The sequence below is a fragment of the Nannospalax galili genome, unplaced genomic scaffold, assembly GCF_000622305.1.
Source record: "Nannospalax galili isolate Female #2095 unplaced genomic scaffold, S.galili_v1.0 scaffold1025, whole genome shotgun sequence".
NCBI lineage: Eukaryota > Metazoa > Chordata > Mammalia > Rodentia > Spalacidae > Nannospalax > Nannospalax galili.
In genome coordinates this window covers 72,838-91,649 of record NW_008353598.1, presented here as the reverse complement: position 1 = coordinate 91,649, position 18,812 = coordinate 72,838, and the positions used below count along the sequence as shown (strand labels likewise).

Genomic DNA, 18,812 nt, shown 5'->3' with positions numbered 1-18,812 from the left:
AGAACTCTTAAAAAACTAAAAATGAACCTACCATATGACCTGGTTATAACCACTCCTTGGCATATATCCAAAAGACTCATCCTGTTGTAGAGACACGTATACAACCATGTTTGTTGCTGCTCTTTTCACAATAGCTAAGAGATGGAAGCAACCTAAGTCCCCCTCAACTGACGAGTAGTTAACAAAAATGTGGTATATTTACACAATGGAGTTCTATTCAGCAGTAAAGAAAGATGAAATAATGAAATTTGCAGGTAAAATGGATGGATCTAGAAACAGTTATACTAAGTGAAGTAACACAGACTCAGAAAAACAAACGATGTATGTTCTCTCTCATATATGGCTCCGAGCACCAAATCCTTTTAAATTCCAAGTCCTTTTAATAAGATGATGCTATACAGCAGTCCCTTCTGCATGAAATAACTACCATCATCATGACTTCCGCTAAGCCTGATCACTAAGCATCTAGAATTTTAAATAAATGGAAAAGGTAGTGTGCTTGTGTTGATGTCTGACCTCTTTCACACAGCACCATACTCTTGAGGTGCACACATATTTCTCTATAATATGTGTGGATCCTTTTATCAAGCCCAGCACTTTTCCACATTACTTCAAGTCTATGCTGTGGTCATGTTTAATGACTATGGGACAGGCAACAGAATGGTTTACCACTAAGGCCATATGATGATGGCTTGCAGGGGGTATGCTTCCTGAGTCGCCCTGCCTTTGGGTAAGCCAGTCCAGTGAGATCATTTTCTCCTGCACAGCCCGTTGCTTCCTAAACCTTCTGCAGTATCTCCTCATTCAAACCCATTCTGCAAAATCTATGCATCAGCAGGGAGGCACTGAGTCATTTACCACCCAGTCTAGCCACTGAATCATACTCCTTATAGAATAATGTTATCTATATGCATATCAGTCTGTCTTACGGCTTGCTCAGCTCCATCCTTCCTCAGCAGTCTTTAGCCATAATTTCTTTCATGAATGACATTGCCACGGCCGCCCAACGCATTACCTTGCCATCAGGCCACGTCTCTCTTCTCCACAGGCCCCAACGGACTGTACTTATAAATCTGGCATGTGCATCTAGTGGGCTTTCTTTGATTTTTGAGGTAGAGTCTCACTCTGTAGCCTAGGCTGACCTCAACCTTATAATCTTCTTGCCTCATCCTCCTAGATCTTGGTTCTACAGGTGTGTACCACCATGCTGGCTTTCTGCTAAACATTTTTGGCAAATGTCAAATGAATCTATTTTGAGATGAAGTCCACATATCTTAAAGCATATCTTTCAACCTGATCTTGTGTCTGGATGCTGTCTCTTCACATCTCTTCTCCTGCAGGTCCCAGCTATGGTCTCTCCATATCGCAGCCCAGCTCTTTTGCATGCTGTTATGTCTGCTGAAGTGCCTCTTCTTCCTCCTACCTCCCTTTACTCTCGCTTCACAAACTCTTCATTTTTACGTCCTTGTTGAAACATCTTGCTTCAGTTGAATTTTGCCCAAATCTTTCAAACAGGTCATTTCACCTTTTCATACACCCATCAGGATACCTAGTACACATTCTTTGTTCTTATAACTATTTATATACCTCTTTCCACCATCTAAAGCTGGGGTCTCTTCAAAGGCAAAGTTAGTATATCTCGTTCCTGTGCAGGCTACCACCTGTGCTTGGCTCATACCAGTGCACGGCTGAGTAAATGAGTGGATTTTGTAACCAAAGATGGTGACAGGGAAAGATGGCTTTTTCCTTGTAGTGTGCAGAAGTTTGTGCATAAACATTGTCCTATGAACTATTTTTTAACTGATATTTCTATCTCTTGGAATGAGTAATGATAAAGGCAAGGTGTAATTCTCTTGAAAGTGCTGTCTGACGATTGCAGTGATTCAGCAGATCATTGTATCAATCTTTGCAGTAGTTTATAGTTAAATCTGTCAACAGTCTCAGCAACTTTTTGCCTCTAGAAAGGGGGTATGTCATTCTGACTCTTTCTAGAGTCATATTAAATAGAAACTGGTGTGTAGAGGCCTATCACCAGCACCACCATCATCATCATCTCTTCTTGAGATTTCTGTTACTTTTCATTAATGGTAGTCCTTAGAATCACATTTTTCTTTTAAATAAAGGCAAAAGTCGGCTTGCTTTTTGTTGTTGTGTGTGGGATTGGAGCCCATTACACATGCTAGGCAAGCACTCTACCACTGAGCCAGATCCCCACCCTGAAGAAAGATATTTATTTCAAAATTATGTTTAGCCATAAAAAGTTAGATAAGCCTCATATCTTTTTATGAATTAGCCCTGATTGTTTCTATTTCATAAATGAAATGAGATTTTAACGCTGACTGTACTAAACACCCCTGAAGTCCTGAAAAGCCGTAATAGGTGTCCGTGACATTTTCTGAGCCCATGTCATTCCTAATAAGCAACACTCATCTCTAAGTAGTTTGTATCTTCTGAAAAAAGGAATTGAGGCTCAAAAATTATGTTTCTTTCCTAATACCAAGCAGCTCAAAACAGAGTTTGGATGAGAACCCAAGATGACGAGACTACCAAACTCCTGTCAGTCCCAACTGGCAATGCTTCATATAACCTGGTAAAATATTGGGAAATCATTTGAAATCAACAATAACATGCATTGATAACCACTTTTGTAATCCTTTGCCAGTCAAAGGTTTAAGAAGTATGCTACTGCTAAATTAAAATATCTTCTTACCTACTAAAAAAGTAACTTGTCAAAAGCAGTGTACAATCGTCTAATCAGCACTTACCAGTGTCTATGAACCTCATACCTCACACCTTGTGGAATGTGTAATTTTTTTCACCGTTTCAGTTCTGGCTATAACTCTGGTTTAACAAGGCTATATATTTAAAGGAATTTTAATACTCTTTATAGTTAATTTCAAATAATTTTTGAAAAAATAGAATAACAGTGTAATGAAAATCCACCAAGAGTTCTTCATCTTGTTGAGTAATTTGAAGGCGTTGATAACTTCAGTCATTCCTTTCTTCTCCACATCTAAATTTGGACTTTGGCCACTCTATTTATAAGTAAAAGGCCATGCTCCTTCACCTACAGGTATGCAAAGTATCACCAGTGATATCTGTTTTGAGAACCCACTGAGCATTCTTTCTTGTTCTGGTCTTTGTCCTAACTCAAGACTCTCAACTTCTGATTTACCAAGCTCCGTGTCACATATCTGAGCAGTGGTTCTCAACCTACACTGTGAGTGGAAACAGACCGGTGCAAGTGCAGACGCCCACTTCTCACATTCACTGATTCTGACTCATTTGGTTTGGGATGGAGTCCAGGAATCTGCATGTTTATCATGCAGGTGATTCTGACACAGGTGTACCTGGGACTACACCCTGATACCATGCTATCTAGAATGTTCTTGCTTTTATGTGGAAAGCTATATAGAAATTAAGTAAGCATTCTACAACAGAGAAACAGACTTCCAAAGTTTATGCATGCCAAGGACTTTGACCAGCTCAGTTGATTCTTGTGCCCTAAAAATGAGTTTCCAAGAAGGAGGTAGGACAGAATAGTTAGCGCCTGACTGGAAGTCACTTGGTTATTAACTTTGCATGTATTGTTTTGGTCGAAACAAAAATTGTTTTACATTGGAACTCCTTTTTCTCAGGCCTGACTCGTAGGACACACTGTCAGGTTTCCAGCCTTGCTTTGGTCTCTGGTCCACTTTAATTCCTAGATGTTTTCATTTATATGTGGAATGTCTGCTCTTTGGACAAGGAGAACATCTGTTTTGCAGTCTGTCATTGGCCAGTGCATGAGATGAAACTAGCCAAAGCCTTTTCAGATGGGTCCTGGAGTGGGAGGAAGAGCATTGGCAGGGAACTTGGTGGCTCAGTCAAAGCCCAGCTGGCACCTCTGTCAGAAGGCAGGAGATAGACTGACAGAGCCAGATTACAACCTACCTGCCCATAAGCCTTCATCACAACTCATCACTGTAGGAAAGAGAGGGTGGGGAACATGGTTTTTCACCTGCCTTGACTTGCACTCTCTTCAGAGGCTACACAGTGGAATTGAACTGTAGTTCTCCTAGGTGCACACTACATGTCTGAATTAACATCTCCTTTTGAATCTTAAATTAGGAAATTGGTCAGTCAGATCCTGTTCATAGTTCTATGATTGGAACTCAGGGGGTTCGAGGTCTCAATTTAGGCCCACCATCCCAGTTCCCTTTTGTACAATGAGATTTCTGATGGTGCCTATTTATCAACTCACACTACTACATGAAAAAAAAATGAACTTGAGAGCCCTTTTCAGAGTCTCAACCAAGATTTAAAGGTAGAGTGGTATTATTTTGGGGAGAGTTGATTTTATAAAAAGTCAATTCTGCACAAGTTCTGATTAGTGGGAGATTTTTGAAAATTGGTTCACATAGATTTATGGATATCACACACAAGAGCAATCAGCCATTTAGAGCTAATTTTGAAATTTAGAGGAGTCCCTTGTCTACCATGTGTATGGCAGATTACTTGGTTTTGTGAAAAAGTACCTTTGGAGAAGCAAAATCTGAAGCTCTTAAGCCTAGGTGATCACCCCCAATCTTCAAGACTTGCTCTACAGTGTACAACAATGCCTCCCACTAAACTATAAGGCCAACGGAACAGGTGGTATTTTTCTTCTTGCCTTGCTAATTAGGACCCTTTACCAAAGAAGTCCAAAATGTCAGAAATGCCTCTTGGTCAGGTAATCTGGGTCCCACTTTTCCTTGATTACTTTGTTTAGTTGTATCTCCAGTTTTAAAACTAACTGATTAGACCCACTTGCCCTTGAAGTGTGTCATAAGACTTCTCTCCATAGAGTAATCCTATGAAATAATCATGGTAGAAGGCCGTGTCTCTTTTTGGGTTTCTGGGACTGGGGTACAGGAGAAGTAAGATGAGAAAGTTTTGTTTTATGTGAGAATCATATCGATGCAGTACCGAAGAAAGAAAGGGGTAAAGGCTTTGACTCAGAACTAAGAGCAGGTAGCTGGTTCCAGGGAGGCCAGTGAGAGAGACTGAGAGGAGACCGAAAGCAGGCATGCCAAGTTGGAACCACGAATCTCATTTCCCTTATATATAGTTGTTGCTCAAATTCTTTTGTGGGGGAGGGGGATGTAAACAACATCCACATCCTCCTCTTTTGGTCCCAATGACAAACCGCAATATGATTCCACCAAAATGCACTCTGGGAAACCAGTGAGTTTATTGGGGCTACTCACAGAGCAGTGAGTAAGGGTTTACGTACTGATAGGAGTATGGGTGCTCCTCTCCTAAGGCCACAGCAGAAGCTCTTCACCCCAACATGGGCGATGGCATTCTCATAGCTACATAAAATGGTAGCGACAGCCTCCCTTCGTCTTCCCCAGCCTGTGTACTCTAGCCCTTCCCCCAGGCCATCTGTCAACAGGGGTTGGGGGGTGTGGCTGGGTACTCAGGTGAGGGTCCTGGATTCTCCCTGCCCCTCCTATGCAAGTGTCAGCAGTCAACAAGCCTGGCCATGGTGATCTTAGGAAGCTCAGGAAGATGGTGTTTTATGGAAACAGTCCTACTGTACAGTAGTGCAGAGAAAGGGAATCTAGAAGAGACTCCACACACAACCAAGTTTCTCTTAAGCATCTGGGAAGTGAGCTCTGCAGTTAGAGGATGGAGTTATCCTATTTCCCTGTTTTGAACATATATACATATATAAGTATGTATATATACAAATATATGAAAATATAGCTGATAGTCTGTTTTGAACTCCAGGTATATCTTTGAGGAATCTTCAGGCACTTTCAAATCCTCTAGTAATAACAGTAACATTTATCACATGTTTAAATGGTCAGGCACAGGGCCAAAGACTTCACATGTGTTATCATATTTAATTCCATAGAGAAGGCACCAGTATTATCTTCATTTTAAAACTGAGGAAATGTAGGCTTACAGAGCTTAAGGAATATGCACAAATCACATGGTAGGTAATGGGTGGTGAGGTTGGAACCAGAGTGTTCTGGCTCTGTTCTGTTAGCATGCTTATGTTCTTGGGCCTTAAAATAATGCTGCTTGTCCCCTATGAAGCATGTTGCTCATAAGAAGAGGGCTCTGTATCATTTCAAAAGAATATTTAATGTTTTTCAGACCATGGCTGTGTAATGTTTTCCTCCATAATAGAACATTTATCAGTCAACAAAAGGAAATTTGTCTCTAGGAGATGGAAATAATCAGTCTAACTGCCCCCCACCCCGGCCTTGCAAAGCTCCCTGAGGACTAATTAGGTAAGGGCTCCACTTCCCCTCTGCAGGGATAACTGGTGAAGGGCTGAGATTAATCTGGTCCTGCTTTCACAAGGTTCAATTTGGCTGTACAGTGGTGCCTCCCCTAGATGCCATCCAAATGACTGTGTGAGAACAAAGCCGGCCTCCCTCCACTCCTTGTGGTGTAACTTTTCACTCAGATGGCTGTGATTTAGCTGGCCAGGCAATGCTCCCAGTTTTTTTGGCCTTGGCCTGAAGTTCTCAAGGCTGGGTCATCTCAGAGTGAAAATACCAACTTCTGCTCTTCAACTTGGACTCACGTCTTAGAAATTATTTTGTAAACGAGTCAATAACTTTCTTTTTTCAGTCTGAAAGCTTTTTCTTTTTCTATGGCAGTAAAGATTGAACACAGGTCCTTGTGCATGCTGAACACATACTCTGCCACTGAGCTATATACAGCTACCATTCTTGGTCTTTTTGAGAGAGGGTCTTGCTAAGCTGGCCTTGAACTCCTCTATTTAACCCAGACTTGTCTTGAACTCAGTATCCTCTTACCATAACTTCCTAAATAGAGCAATACCATGTGTGCATCACCATATCTAGCTGTATTTTTTATTTATTATTTCTATTTGTGTGTGTGTGTGAGAGAGAGTGTGAGTGTATTGCCTGCATGTGTATAAGCACACCCATGTTACACAGTGCCCACGGAGGTCAGAAGAAGGCATTGAGTTCCCCTGGAACTGGACTTATGGATGGTTGTTAGCTGTCATGTGGGTGCTGGGAATTGAACCTGGGTCCTCTGCAAGAGCAGCCAGTGCTCTTCACTGCTGAGCCATCTCTCCAGACCCACTATGAAGCTCTCCTACAGTGATCTTTTGCTGTGCTTAATCATACCGGTGCTTTAAAACTCAGCTAATAGAATGATTAAAGCAAGGACATAAAATCCCAGTACTTAGGAGGCAGAGGCAAGAGGATCTCTGTGAGACTGGGACCAGCCTGGGATGGTCTACATAGTGAGTTCCAGGGCAGCTGGGGATATATAGTAAGATCCTGCCTCAAACAAAAACATGCTGGGCATAGTACCACATGCCTTTAATACAAGAACTTGGGAGGCAAAGCAGGTTGATCTCACGAGGCCAGCCTGGTCTACATCGCAAATTCCAGGACCTGGAGCTACTGGGAGACCCTGTCTTTAAAAAACAAACAACAACAAAAACCCAAAACAAAAAGACAAGGACATAGGATGCCTTTGATTTGGTAGATTTTTCTATTCATGTAGTAACTTCTTTAATAAATCAGCTTCTCCAGTCAGTATGGGGAAAGACCACATTTACTCATTCCCAATCTTGAAAGACTTTGTGTTTGGTTTTGGCTTTGTTGCTTGTCAAATGAACTGAAAGCAGTTGGAACTCTGGCAAAGAAACAAGAAGAGAGCAACTAAGTTCAGGTCAGGAGGCAGCACAGGTGGCCCTGGAACCCTACATACCATGAAAAAATGGGGGAAATCCACAGCCTAAATTTGTGGGATGAAGTCTTTATTTCTCCACCGTAAATATAAAGTATGCCCCAGCAGACCAGGTGTACTCTGAGAGCCCTTACTAAAACGTTTACATGAACATCCTTTAAAAAAAAATAGTTCAAGAGTCTCTCTGCCAAATCAGTGTTTCCTTAAGGACCCAGGCGAATTGGTTCAAACTGAAGCCATTTGTGTGAGTGAGGCTGGTAGGCCAGCTGTTCTGGACTACTACAGCTCAGTAAACAGATCAGAAGCCTCCGCACAGCTGCAGGCTGAGGTCACTGTCTGGGGCCGGGCCTGCCCTTTGGATGCTGGAGTAGCAGCAGTTAGCCATCCACTCCCCCATCTGATCTCTCCTTTCCTTCCTTCTGTTTACCTATTCTCCCCTCCCATCTGTCCTCCCATTACCTCACTCACAGTAGCCAGCAAAACTGCACACTGTTTGGACTTCTCTGAGTTTTTAAACATAGGAAACAGCCCTATCCAGTGGTTAATGTGAAAGGACTTCTGTATATCCTATTTGATGTTAAACTCTGATATACTATAATTATTTATTAAAACTGACAGTAGGGGCTGGAGAAATGACTCAGTGGTTAAGAACACTGGCTGCTCTTGGAGAGGACCCAGGTTCAATTCCCAGCCACTCACAAGGCAGCTAACAACCGCCTGTAGTAACTCCAGTTCTGGGGAATCCATTGCCCTCTTCTGATCTCCACAGGCATTGCATGACATGGGTACAACTTACATACATGCAGGCAATATACTCATACACATTAAATAAAAACTACTTTTTTTAACTGACAGTTTTATTATAAGCAAATGCATGAAAATCTGACAGGTGTAGTGTACTGTTAGCCTTCACTTACAAGCTGTTTGGGCCCCTCGTATGGAGACAGGCTCTCTCAGTTTATTCCTGATTGGTTGGGTTTACTTAGATGCTTCTGTGTCTGATGTAGAGAGTATGGGATGAGCCTGATCATGTTTTTTTGGTTTTTGTTTTTGTTTTATTTCCTGAAGTCTGAAATTCCAAAAGGATTAAGTGAAAAGGCTTATAAAATCAAGCTTTTCCTGACTGGAAAGCTTAAGTTTCCTTGTGTGCATCACATTTTTATATGGAAAAGGTCTATAGAAAATGCTTTGCCAGTCCGTCAGAGTAGAAAGACAAGTACTGAAGAGAGGAGGGGCCTGACCGGGGAGGGAGGGAGGAGCAGGCGGGATGGATAATTAGATTGCATGATGCACATGTGTAAAATTATCAAAGAACAAAATTAATTACTTTTTAAAAAAAGTACTGCATTATTCTAGGCATGAAGTTCCTAGAGAAATCAAGCTCAGAGAAGGAGGGCAGAATGGGGGTTTTTCCAGAGTCTTGGGAGGTGGGATATAGAGTTATCAGTACGGAGTCCTGGAGGAAAAAGTTACAGATAGATGCTGGTGGTGGTTGTTCAGCAGTGAAAATGTACTTGATGATCCTTAATTATATGCTTAGAACTTACTGAAACCAGCGCTAAGATTGTAGCTTAGTTGTAGAGCACTCACCTAGCATGTCCAACCCTGGGTTCAGTCCCCCGCACCATACACATACACACATGTACTTCAGTAAAACTAGTTATCTTTGTATTTTGCCCATTTTACTAGTGTTTTAAAAATTAGTTTATAGATCTGACCAAACTTTCTAGTCCATCCTGACTGGATAAACTTGGGTAGCACTTACAGGCCTGTAAGCTCTGCTCAGTATTGTTTCTTATTTGGGGGGCATTCTCAATAGCAAGAGAGAGACTTTCTGCACCTCACCAGCTCCTGGTGCAAAGGGCATCTCAGAGGGGGTGGAAGGGGTACAGGCCTGGGGTGCACACAGAATGAGTGCAGACTACTTCCCAAAATCTAGTCCACCACCATTTGCTAGCTCTGTGCCTCTAGGAATTTTATTTTCCCTCTCTGTATGTTAGTTTCTTTGTTTTTGCATTTAAAACTCACATTCTCATAGCGCTTCTGTGGCACTGATAACATGTATGGAGTCCCTTTCTGTATCAGCTAATGAGTTTGGGTATTAACTAATGAGTTTTGTTTTAATGTTAGTTTCTTTCTCTTTGTGTTGATCAACTCTGTTATTTAATAAATACCCGAGGTAATTAATAAATACCTGAGGTAATTAACTTACAGAGAGAAGTGTTTGTTTTGGCTCACAGTTTCAGAGGTTGCGGTCCATGGCTACCTGGCCCCATTGCTTTGAGCAAAGCAGCACATGATGGAAGCCATGTGTTGCAGAGCAGAACCTCTCACCCCCCATGGCTGAGAAGTGAAAGAGAGTTCTCACAATGAGGTCGTATACCCAGTGGCCTAAAGACTTCTCACTAGGCTCCGTGTCCCACAAGTTCCACTTCCCTATAGTGCAAAAGTAGGAGCCTTTAACATATGGATCTTGGGTCCAAGTGACAGCACTTAGTTAATATTCTTGGATTTTTCTTCTTTTCCTTTTTTCTTATTTTAATGTCTGTCAGAAGGTTCTCTTTGACAGACATTACCCATACTATGTTTCAAAATGCTCTCTCTTTCTTGTCAAAGAATACTGATTTGGGGGGACACATGACTGGTTATTTCTACTGTCATATGGCATATTCCCAAAGAAACAGGTTCACATCGTTTTAGAAAATTCATCCCAGAAACCTGCCAGTTTCACATTCCTTAGGTAAAATAATTAGTGATTTGAACTGTCTGCTTCTCTGCCATCATAATTATTTTCCTTTCATAACTCCTTAAATGCGTGTTTTTCACCAAAACACAGTTAGGGATTAATTTAACTGATTTACTGCTAACTATTTCATGTTAACGGGCACTCGAGAATGTGGAGATCTTGTGTCTTTCAACTTCCCAGTAGTGTTCTATTGGCTTGTGTTTGCACAAGGGTGTGGGAGGTCTGCAAAATTGAATTCAAGCTTCCTGAGAAAATTCAGATCTTCTAGGGTTCACTGCAGTGTGTGTACATCTGTGTCATGTATGCTTTTCAGCATGTTAGATTGTAATTCCAGCTTTTGTAGTGGTGAGGAGTTAGGGTGCTCCAATTTTAAATTATATGTATCAAACTACTCTGCCTTTAAAAAATATATCAACTTTTCAATATAGTCATATTATATTTAGTCTTTTGTTTTTGATGATTTATGTGTATGAGTATATTGCCTGCATGTATGTAAGTGCACCCAAGTTGTACAATGTCTGTCTTCAGAGACCAGAAGAGGGTGTTGGATCCCACTGGAACTGGAGATGGTTGTCAGCCACCATGTGGGTGCTGGGACTTGAACCCATGTCCTCTGTAAGAGCAGCCAGTGCTCTTAACTGCTGAACCATCTCTCCAGCCCTATATTTAGGTTTTAAAATGTGTCTTCATCGCTAAAATTTTTATGCTACAGTGATTTTTTTCTTCAGTATGTTCCAATACTTTTGTGTTTACTGCTATGTATTTGAATAACACATTTAGAGTAGCTCATGTTTAAATACAAACTGAAAATGCACTTGTTTCTTCTGTCTGATCATTCCTGTGCTTGTGTGTCTTAGCTTTTGCCTCTGCAGGTCATAGGTGACATCACCTGTCATTAGAAATGTCTTGGCCAGCCTGGAATTGTTATGTCTGTGACCACTTTTACTGATGGTCATCATACAAAAGAGTGATCTTTCCTAAGAAATCCAGCTTTACTCAAGTACTTCTCTTACAGCCCAGTAGTCAGTTTTGGGGGTGTTTTATGCTTATTTGGTTTTTTTCCCCCTATCAGTTTATTCTCTCCTCTTTTCACAATCCACTTGTTACAACTATTATGCATAGAAGCCTGGTTCTGTTAGCCAACTTTCCATTACTATAACAAGATACCTGAGATAGCCAACTTATAAAAAGGAAAGGTTTGACCAGGATCACAGTTTTGGAGGTTTCAGTCCATGATCAGTTGTGCCAGTGGTGAGGTACACATCATAATAGGAGCAAGCACAGGGTTGAGAAAAATGTTCACTACATGACAGGGAAATGAAAGAGAGAAGAAGGAAGGGGCAGCATCCCACTATCCCTTCCAAGTGTATATACCCAGTGACCTAAAACCTCTGGTTCACCACCTCACAGTGGCACTGTGGGCTGGGGAGCCTTTAGCCCATGGACCTTTGAATTCATATCTGAACTGCAGCACTAGTTACAACACACATAACATGCTGTTGTGTTTATGCCTTCAGAGTCACCACAGCTATGTGTAAATGTATAAATTTCTGACACTGGGTGAACTGAGACTCTTCCTTTTATCTCCTTTTAGTTGCTGCTTCAACCACCTGTGAGAAGTTAGAGAAATCCAGGAATGAGTTGCAAACAGCGTATGAAGGATTTGTCCAGAAGCTGAACCAACAGCACCAGACCGACCGAACGGAGCTAGAGAATCAGCTGAAGGAATTCTACACTGGGGAGTGTGAAAAGCTTCAGAACATTTACATTGAGGAGGCAGAGAAGTATAAAACACAGCTGCAAGAGCAGGTCTGTGCCTAGTCACTATTCGCAGTCCTTGTCTTTTACTTCAGTTGGGGAAGAAGCTTTTCAGATTGATTTTTTTTCTTTTTTCCTATGATCAAAGCAATGCAGTGTATTGAGTTAGTAGGAAAGTAGCCAGGCATGGTGGTGCATGCTTATGATCCAACACTTGGAAGCTAAGGTAGAAGAATTATAGGTTTAAGGCCTGCCTTGGCCGCATAATAAGTTCAAGGCCAGCTTGGGAGACTTGGTGAGACCCTGATTTAAAATAAAAGTGAAAATTCAAAATAAATAAATAAATAAATAAGGCTGAGGATGTGACTAAGTGGTAGTGATATTCTGAGCATGCACAGGCCCTAGATTCAGTCTCCAATACACAATCTCCAGTATGAGAAACAAACAAACTGGGGGGAGGGCAGGTAATCCCTCCAGCTGTTTGTCCAAGGCCTACCTGTGCTGTAGATGGAGACTGGGCAACATAAGGAGGCTCTGACTCAGAACAAAAAGTAAAAGTTCCAGAGATGTAGCTCAGAGGTAGAGTGAGTACTTGCCAAGCATGTTCAAGGCGCTGAGTTCAATCCATCACTACCTCCCCCGTCCAAAAAAAGAAAAGAAATTTTAAAAAGAAGAAGAAATTCAAGTATCCCATCCACTCACTACCCAGAAATAATCTGTTTGGAAGCATTCTGGTGTTGGGCTGCTAAACCATTGGTTTGTTTTTTTTTTTTTAGAACCTTAATTTCCTTGTTCCCTTTTCAGCTTAGTATTTCATTCAGCAAATATCTACATCATTCCTGCTTTATTCTAGACATGCTTGGGCCTGAGGGTAGAGTGGTTAGGGTGACAGGCATGGGGCTAGGGTGAGCTACCACTGTGAAACGCAGCCTCACTCCTTGTGATGGACTTAGCCATGGCCAATAGTGGACCCTGTAGAGCTGGGGTTCCTGGGGAGGATGGAGTAGGGCTGTGGGACGGGCAAGACAGGGTGGACTGATCTTCACATGTGTTAGGTACCTTTGAATGTGGTGCAAGCCCATGGGTGAAATCTCCTGATGTAGCTACTGCTCTATTTGACTTAGCACTTTTGGCTTGACTGGTACATGATTGATTTTGTTTCTTACAGTTTGACAACTTAAATGCTGCCCATGAAACCTCTAAGCTGGAAATTGAAGCTAGCCACTCAGAGAAAGTGGAATTGCTAAAGAAGGCCTATGAAACCTCCCTTTCAGGCAAGGATGCTTTTTGCTATTTAAATAGAAATGTAATGGAAAAGCATGATATTTATTCAAACGGAAATGATTTATAACTTTCCTTCCAGAGAACGCCCTATGGCATTCTCTTGAGAATCTTCTTGGTTTCTTTTAGCATTGCCCATTGTTAATGGGTGCCCCTTTTCCCTTAAGGATGCAAATAATGGTTCGTCATACATGCCAGGCCATTAGGAAACAGGATGACCTTCTAAAAATTCTAAAGGCCTTTTTGTGGTAGTGGTGGTGTTTATTCCTTTAGGCCATGGGAAGTTCAAGGTGTCGGTGTATAAACCGGCCAGTGTCAAGATTCCACACTTAAGCACTCTTGCACACCAGGACTGTGGTGGGTCCAGGTGGAACTTGATGGATAAGGAAAGGATCATCTGTTGTTACCTCACTTGCCATTATTGGAGAGGTTGATGTGGAAGGGAAGGAGCAAGAAGCCATTTCCTTCACAGCAGTCTTTGCTGTGAGCTTCAGCCTCCAGAGTAGCATCCGGTTGTATGGGAGGAGCTAACTACGTGACCTTTAGTGAGGATTCTTCTCACATGAAAGATTGAGCTTTGTGGCAGCAGAGATGGTGATGGATGAAAGTGACTCACTCCCATAGACATTTAGCAAACATTGTTTTCTTTCTTCCTGCATGGAATGAGCTTAATTGTAGACCTCTACTTGCTTCTGGAAGAGCAAATTGAAAGGAGCACTGGGGTCTTGAAGTCTGGAATCCAAACCTATGTTTTGAGCCACTACCTACCCCTTCGTTCTGAGCTGTCTGAGTTTTTCTTGGTTTCTTTGAGCATCAGTGCTCCTGGTCATAACCAGAATTCTCTGCCCTACCCACCTAGTGGGGCTATTCTGGAAACAGATTGCTTAATTTATATAAAAGCATCTTAGAAACATAAAATAATATAGTTGTAACTGCATCATCTCCAGCATCTGTATAGTTCGGTGACTGTAGGTAGAATGTTATTGACTAAAAAAATAAATACCTTCCTTTTAGAAATCAAGAAAAGCCATGAAATGGAAAAGAAATCCCTTGAGAATCTACTTAATGAGAAGCAGGAATTGTTAGAGGTGAGTCCCTCACTCGGCACTTGTGTGGACTTGGTGAGCGTTAGATAACTAAGAATATGCCTATGGGTACCTTTGCTCCTTTTCTGCTTGTTAACTGACCTTCTACATGTCACTCTTTATGTCTTAGAAACAAATCAATGATCTGAAGAGTGAAAATGATGCTCTAAATGAAAAGTTGAAATCAGAGGAACAAAAAATATCAAAAGAGAAGGCAAATTCGGTAAGTTGCGTGTTCTCTATTGCTACTGGCTTTTCTTCTGCTCAGTCGCCTTTTAGCCAATTCATTGTTCAGCAGCTAGAGAAATAATAGAGGTTTAGAATCCTTCATGTCTTTCAGTGTTTTCTTTTAATTATATAAAACAACTTCACTTACTGATGATTTTTTTAATCCTAAAAACTGTTATACAGATTGAAATCCAGTGGTGTGAGCACAGGCATAACAAAATTTAAAAATGATAAGCTCAAGATTTTTACTTTCAAAAACCCCCTGCCATATTGTGATATAAATTTACATAATCACAAATTACTTTCTATATAGTATGTCATAATGTTGTGTATTAGTTACTAGGATCTAATTCCAGAGCATTTGTCACCCCAGAAGGAAGCCTGTACTCACTAGCAGTCAGTCCCCATCTTCTCCAGGACCCCTGCACTGAGTAACTACCAGTCTGCTTGCTAGCTCTGTGGATGTGTCTCTTCTGAACACTTAGTCATACAGTATGTGACACATGGCCCTCTGTAATTGCCATGCTCACTTAGCATAATGTCAGGATTCATCCATGTGGCAGCATGTGGCCACATATCATTCTTTTTCATGAATGAATAATCTTTTTGTATAAATAAATATCACATTCAAGAAACTTTCAAAGCTAACTAATCTGGAAGATTTGTAAGAAAAGGCAGTGATTTCAAAAGCAGTTTGGACTTCCATGCACTGATGGTCCAAGGAGCAGGTGTAAAGAGCTTCCTGGAATGCAAAGGGGGTTCTTCTGTTACAGCCTGCCTTGAAAGCTAAGGTGGGAACAGGTGGGAACAGTAAAACCCAGTGCCTTCCTCCTCTCAGCATTGGGCCAGGGAAAAGAGCACTCACAGGAGCAGAGTCAGGGATGGGCTGCAGAGAAGTAGCTAGATCATATATAGATGATTTGTATCAGATGTTCAAATGGTTCAGTTGAATTTCCTTGTGCTAAGCAAGGAGGAGGGGGTATTGTGTTCTTGGTGTCTCCCATCATGAGTGCGCATTTTAGGAAGAATTGTACATTGCTATATTCTATGGTAATGTTATGGCTGCCCTAGAGGTATGGCCAAGCCAACATAATCATTTAAAAGGTCCCAAGGCTCAGGACATTATCACTGTATCTGATATTTTTCAGAGGGCCCTGCAAATACACTGCCCCTGCTTCAGAAGAACTACTGTTTCCTTTTCTCCAGATACCAGTTTAGAACTGGTAGAAAGCCTAGTCTCCACCCAGAGCTCTGCTTTTATATTGGAAGCAACAGTTTTCTTGTTTCTAATAACAGACTTGATGAAAGCAATGTCTGCCCCATATTGTTACAGATAAATGAATAAAATGTTTGTTTTCAATATTATGACCAAAGTCTTTGAAATTAAAATGCTCTTAACTCTTTTTATTTACTTCTTTGAAACTGCTGTAAGATGTCAAGCCAGGCATGATGTCTTACCACTATGATCCCAGAACCTGGGAGGCTGAGGCAAGAGGATGGCTGTGAATTCAAGGCCAGCCTAGGCTGCATAATGAATTCTAGGCCAGCCTTGGTTATGCAATGAGACCCTATTTCAAGAAAACAAAGAAAAGAAACATACATTTATCTGGGTATGCCTGTCATCCCAGCACTGGGAGGCAGAGGCAGGAGGATTGCTTTAAGTTCAAAGTCAGTCCAGGCTTCATAGCATGACCCAAAAAAACAAAAACAAAGCAAAAGAATGTCACTTTCTACTTGTTTGTCTAAGTCTAGTCAGAAATTCCTTATGCTAAGAGTATGGAGTGTGTGATATGTGAAATAAATATCTTGCTGTGTCCTTTCCAGAAAAATCCTCAGGTCATGTATCTGGAGCAAGAACTAGAAAGCCTGAAAGCTGTGTTAGAGATCAAGAATGAGAAGCTGCATCAACAGGACATGAAATTAATGAGAATGGAGAAGCTGGTATGTCTCCTTCAGGACTGCAGGTTGAGGCATCTTGCCCAGTGGGTGTTGCCTGGGATATAGGAATATGGAGCCCAGTGGGGTACTGCCTGGGATATAGGAATATGGAGCCCACTGGGGTACTGCTGGGATATAGGAATATGGAGCCCAGTGGGGTACTGCTGGGATATAGGAATATGGAGCCCAGTGGGGTACTGCCTGGATATAGGAATATGGAGCCCAGTGGGGTACTGCCTGGGATATAGGAATATGGAGCCCAGTGGGATACTTCCTGGAATATAGGAATATGGAGCCCAGTGGGGTACTGCCTGGGATATAGGAATATTGAGTTTGGAGCTTTAGAACTGTGGAGTTGAGCTGACTTCTGCTCAAAGATATTTGGAAAGCATCAAAGGGTCAATGCTGCATTTTCTTTTCCAAGTTTGTTTAAAGCTGATTCATTGCTGCCTTCTAGAATGTTTATTTTTCATGGAATGAAAGCAGGATTCAGTTCTTGGAAAAACTACTGCAAACAAATCAGGCTCACATTTCAGTGATCTAGGAATCTTCATTTGCCTAAGGAAAAATGTTAATGACTGTAAAAACCAATATTTTAACATACAGCCAACTCTGGAAAGGTTTCTTTTTTAATATTTTATGTGTATGAGTGTATTGCCTGTATATCTGTACATGCACCCGTGTAGTACAATACCTGTGGAGATCAGAAAAAGGCGTTGGATTCCCTGGAACTGGAGCTAAGGATGATGTCAGCTGCCATGTGTTTGCTGGGTGTTGAACCCTGGTCCTCTGCCAGAGAAGCCAGTGCCCTTAACTGCTGAGCCATCTCTGTAGCCCCTGGAACAGTTTGTTATACATAGGACAGTTAGATATAGAACTTAATCTCATTGGCATAATCTATTAGAATTCTTCATCTTTCTTCTTATGAATTAGTATGTGTTAAAAAATAATTGTGTATTGATAAGATTAATCCAGTTGATAAACAGCAAACAGTTTGAAAATTAAGAATTTAGTTTGCAGCCTTTAGGGCAGAGAATGGATGTTTGTGTGTGATGAGCCTACACTGTTTGAGAGACATGCCTTGTGTGCACTGTCAGTCTTGGGCCAATCCTGAAACTCAGCTGCTACAAGCCAGGACACTAACCAAGCTGGCAGGGTTTGGCAGAGCAGCATAAGTGATCCTAGCTGTTGTTGCACTTTGCTTCCGCCTAGTGCTGTAGCTCGCCTCTTCTCCACCCAGTTGTGGATGACTCACCCTTGAATAAATGTCTCATTCATACCCAGGCCAGTTTTGGACAATAGGGAGCACAGAGGTCATGCTTGACTGTTTGGCTTTTTGTTTGTTTGGAGTGTGGGGGTTTGGCTTAGCCTGGTGTTTTGCTGTGCTTTGTTTCCTAGAGATAATTACCTGCTTTTTTGAGGGAGGTAATGCTTAAGCCCTCATACTACTTCACCTTATCAGGAAATTCTGGGGAGTGCTGATTGTTTTCTTATACACAATGGAGTTTTAATTGGCCATAATGAAGAATGAAATTATGCAGAAAAATAATTTGCAGAAAAATAATTGGTAGAATTGGAGATCATCATATTAAGTGAAATAAGCCAAACCAGAAAGACAAATATGGCATGTTTTTTTCTCATATGCAGAACCTAGATTGTGAACACACATATATATGACATGGAACTAGGAGGACTGGATAGAAGAGAATAGGGACCAGCAGGGGGAACAGGAGAGAGTAATGGAGGGCGAAAATGGTCAAAGTACAAGATACACTTGAACGTCCTCATGATGGGCTGGAGAGTTACAGTCACTCCACTGTATATAAGAAAAAAAAACAGCACTCCCCCCAAATTTCCTGATAAGTTGAAGTAATGCCAATATAGTCATATGAGGGCTTAAGAATCACCTCCCTCTAAAAGCAGGTAGTCAGATGTGAATATTTTTAGAGTCCATCCTTTCTGTGGGTTATCCTTTCACCTGTCTGACAAACTTCCTAAAACTTAGTGAGCTTAATCATTTTTGGTCACAGTTAGGTTGGTCATTTAGTTCAGCTGGTTTGTGGCTGTTT

At 41.4% G+C, this 18,812-nt stretch overlaps 1 protein-coding gene across 6 annotated transcripts in view; it reads left to right on the top strand.

The window, feature by feature from the left end:
- Mtus1 (microtubule associated scaffold protein 1) overlaps positions 1 to 18,812 on the top strand; it is a 163,550-nt gene that overhangs the window by 137,826 nt on the left and 6,912 nt on the right. For all 6 annotated transcript variants that reach the window (XM_008850842.3, XM_029554902.1, XM_029554901.1 and 3 more), the window contains 5 exons: positions 12,048 to 12,262; positions 13,380 to 13,485; positions 14,507 to 14,580; positions 14,708 to 14,800; positions 16,630 to 16,746. In XM_008850842.3, coding sequence (XP_008849064.1) covers positions 12,048 to 12,262; positions 13,380 to 13,485; positions 14,507 to 14,580; positions 14,708 to 14,800; positions 16,630 to 16,746 — 605 coding nt within the window. The remainder of the gene's footprint in view (positions 1 to 12,047; positions 12,263 to 13,379; positions 13,486 to 14,506; positions 14,581 to 14,707; positions 14,801 to 16,629; positions 16,747 to 18,812) is intronic.